At 46.7% G+C, this 2869-nt stretch overlaps 1 protein-coding gene across 1 annotated transcript in view; it reads right to left on the bottom strand.

Annotated features, from left to right (window-relative positions):
- LOC103475243 (zinc finger protein 345-like) overlaps positions 1-2869 on the bottom strand; it is a 5347-nt gene extending 2478 nt beyond the window's left edge. Inside the window, exons 1-4 of the mRNA XM_008426720.2 lie at positions 2526-2869; positions 1741-1939; positions 482-783; positions 329-395 (exon numbers count right to left, since the gene is read on the bottom strand). Of these exons, the coding sequence (XP_008424942.1) occupies positions 329-395; positions 482-783; positions 1741-1939; positions 2526-2720 (763 nt within the window). The 5' untranslated portion in view covers positions 2721-2869. The remainder of the gene's footprint in view (positions 1-328; positions 396-481; positions 784-1740; positions 1940-2525) is intronic.

Genomic DNA, 2869 nt, shown 5'->3' with positions numbered 1-2869 from the left:
CACACACACACACACACACACACACACACACACACACACACACACGGGTTCTGGGACCGGTTATAAGAGAGGTACCAGCTCCTGGACCAAAACGCTCCAGAATACTGACAGAACCGGGCAACGGGTCAGTGGGTTCAATCACACAAAATAACATTAACTTTATCGCAATGCCTTAGGAAAAAGCTCAGTAAACGGACCACCCAGAACCGCCTGACAGGAAACCCGGTTCGGTCCAGTTTAAGTCCCGGTTCCATCTATTCTGACCCAGTTCTGTCCATTCTGACTGCAGCGGTTTGAATGTTTCATTCAACATAAATCTGAATTTTACCTGTTGGACTCTGGAGGCCCGTCGGACCCTCAGAACCAGACTCTGGTTCTTCTGTAGTTTCTGATCCCTGAAGACACCAGCAAAGAGTTGAACACCCTGACCAGCTGTGGTAGAACTGAATGTTCTAATTCTCGAGGGCGCTCCTGAACTCACCATGGTTCCCTCTCCCTCGGGTTGGACCGGGTCGCCTCCTGGAAGCCCATTGGCCAGTCCGTCTTTAGTCTCAGGTTCTGTGGAGATCTGGGTCGTCTCTAAAACCACCTCAGCCTCAACCTGCGGTGAGCCTAGAGCAACCAGATCTATTTTCTCCTGCAGCACTTGAACGCAGCAGCTGTTCTGTCTCCCAATTGGCTGTTGGGCAGGAAGGTGGGTGAAGATCGCCGGAACCGGGTCGCTGGAGGTGGGCTGAACCGAGACCACCTGCAGTTCAGCCAACCTGGTTGAAGGGTCCAAAACTACAGAGAGACAATGAAGGCATTCAAAATAAACGCCTTCCTGTTTAGAAGGTTCTCACTCGTAGAGCAGAGTTACAGTTTCCTTCTTAAAGCTACAGTACGTCACTTTTATAAAAAAAAATATTAAAATTCTATATATTTGTTAAATCTATCACCACAATGTGACAGATATGAGACAGATAATCTGTGAAAAGATCGAGCTGAAGAAATGCACCGTTCCCAACCAAAACCAACCAATCAGAGTCAGGAGGTGGGTCTTACCGCTGTCAATCAACCTCATGAATAAGCTGCTGAATGTGCCAATGGCGGAGAACAAGTGACCACTGCCAGTCATGCCAGTGTAGTTTAGCAGAGAGCAGGCGGGCAGCTGGGCCCACATGAGCATGATTGACAGCACTAAGGCCCGCCTCCTGGCTCTGATTGGTTGTTTCTAGTTAGCACTGAAAGAAGGCAGAGGGGCTCCTTTTTCTTCAAAGATTATCTGTTTCATACCATTTTGTCAAAAAGTAGTGACAGCTTCAACAAATATCTAGAAAAATATTATAAGTTACATCACAGCCAGGAGAAGCCCTAACGCTGTCAATTATCCTCATGTGCTCCTTGCTAAACGTGCTAATGACAAAGAAACAACTTTCTGCAACAGGAAAACTATCAGCAGTGGCTGTGCTAACCAGCATTAGCATTCACAACAGGCTATCCTGACAGGGAGGCGCTGTAGCTTAGCCTAGCAAGATCGGGTGGAGGGAAGATGTGTGTACATGTGCTTGATTGACAGCGCTAAGACCCGCCTCCTGGCTCTGACTGGTTGTTTCTTGTTAGCATTGGGAGAAGGCAGAGAGAAACTTGATTTTTTCACAGACTATCCGTTTCATACCAAACTGTCACGACAAAGTGACAACTTCAACAAACGTAAAAAATATTTTCTATTAAAGTCGTACTGCAGCTTTAAATCCTCACCTAACGACCGAACTTTGGGAGCCTTGTGGTTCTTCACTGCAGCGGCGGGTTTTGGTTTCTGTGGTTCTTCCCCCTCCAGTCGCCTCACTTTGTCCTTCAGAGCTTCGTTCTCCGTCAAAACGGTCAGGTACAGTTCTCTAAAGATGCTGCGGATCTTACGGACCGCCTCTCTGGACATCAGAACCAGAACACTGCTCAGCTGCAGGACGAAGGAGAGTCAGAGGTTAAACCTGGGCAGAGAGCAGAGAGACCAGAACCAGAACCTTCTGGTCTGATCAGGATCCAAATTCCACCAGAACGTTTGATAATTTTTCTGATTTAAAACTAAAAATGATAATAATTATAACAATAACAACAACAATAATAACAATAATTATGCAGATAGGTGTGTTTCTGTGTCTCCATGGCTGATTCTACAGGAAGGAACTGAACTTTTGGGCCCAATAAAGTTCTGTTACCATCAAAGCTGCAGTATGTAACTGTCAATAATGCTAGTTAGCATGGCCACCGATGACAATGTATATGGTTTTCTCTAGATAAGTTGTTTCTCCAACATTACCACAGTTAAAAGCTTGTTCATAAGCTTGATTGACAGCGCTAAGACCCGCCTCAGGCTCTGATTGGTTGTTTTGTCCGGAGCGGTGCATTTTTCCAGACAGAAATAGTGGCTCGAGGAGGAGATCCACTTATTCACTAATTGTCTCATAACATGGTTCAAACTGCTGATTCAAACCTGCAGAACGTTCTTTTCAGGAAACACTCTGCTGACAGAACCGAACCCGCACCTGATTCCGCTTCTCTTTTGGTCCCTGCTTCTCCAGCAGAACCTCCTCCGGTTCTGGCTCCCGCTCCAGTAGAACCTCCTCAGTTACTGGTTCCCGTTGTCCCAGTAAAACTTCCACAGCAGCCTCCAGCAGCAGCTGGAGAACCAGTTCGGTCTGACGGTCAAAAGTTTCCTCTACGGTTCTGAGATGCTTCATGGCGAACCGGAACCAGAACCTAGATTCTGTTCAGACAACAAACTGCGATAAAAAGGCTGTTCTGGTCCAACCTAAGCGAAATATCTGCTTCCCATCAGTCCAACATGGCGACTCATCTTTTGTTGACATCGCGGGGAGTTCTTCTTCTT

Source organism: Poecilia reticulata, linkage group LG13 (genome assembly GCF_000633615.1).
Source record: "Poecilia reticulata strain Guanapo linkage group LG13, Guppy_female_1.0+MT, whole genome shotgun sequence".
Classification (NCBI taxonomy): domain Eukaryota; kingdom Metazoa; phylum Chordata; class Actinopteri; order Cyprinodontiformes; family Poeciliidae; genus Poecilia; species Poecilia reticulata.
The sequence above is the reverse complement of the archived record's forward strand: the minus strand, read 5'-3'. Positions and strand labels throughout refer to the sequence as shown.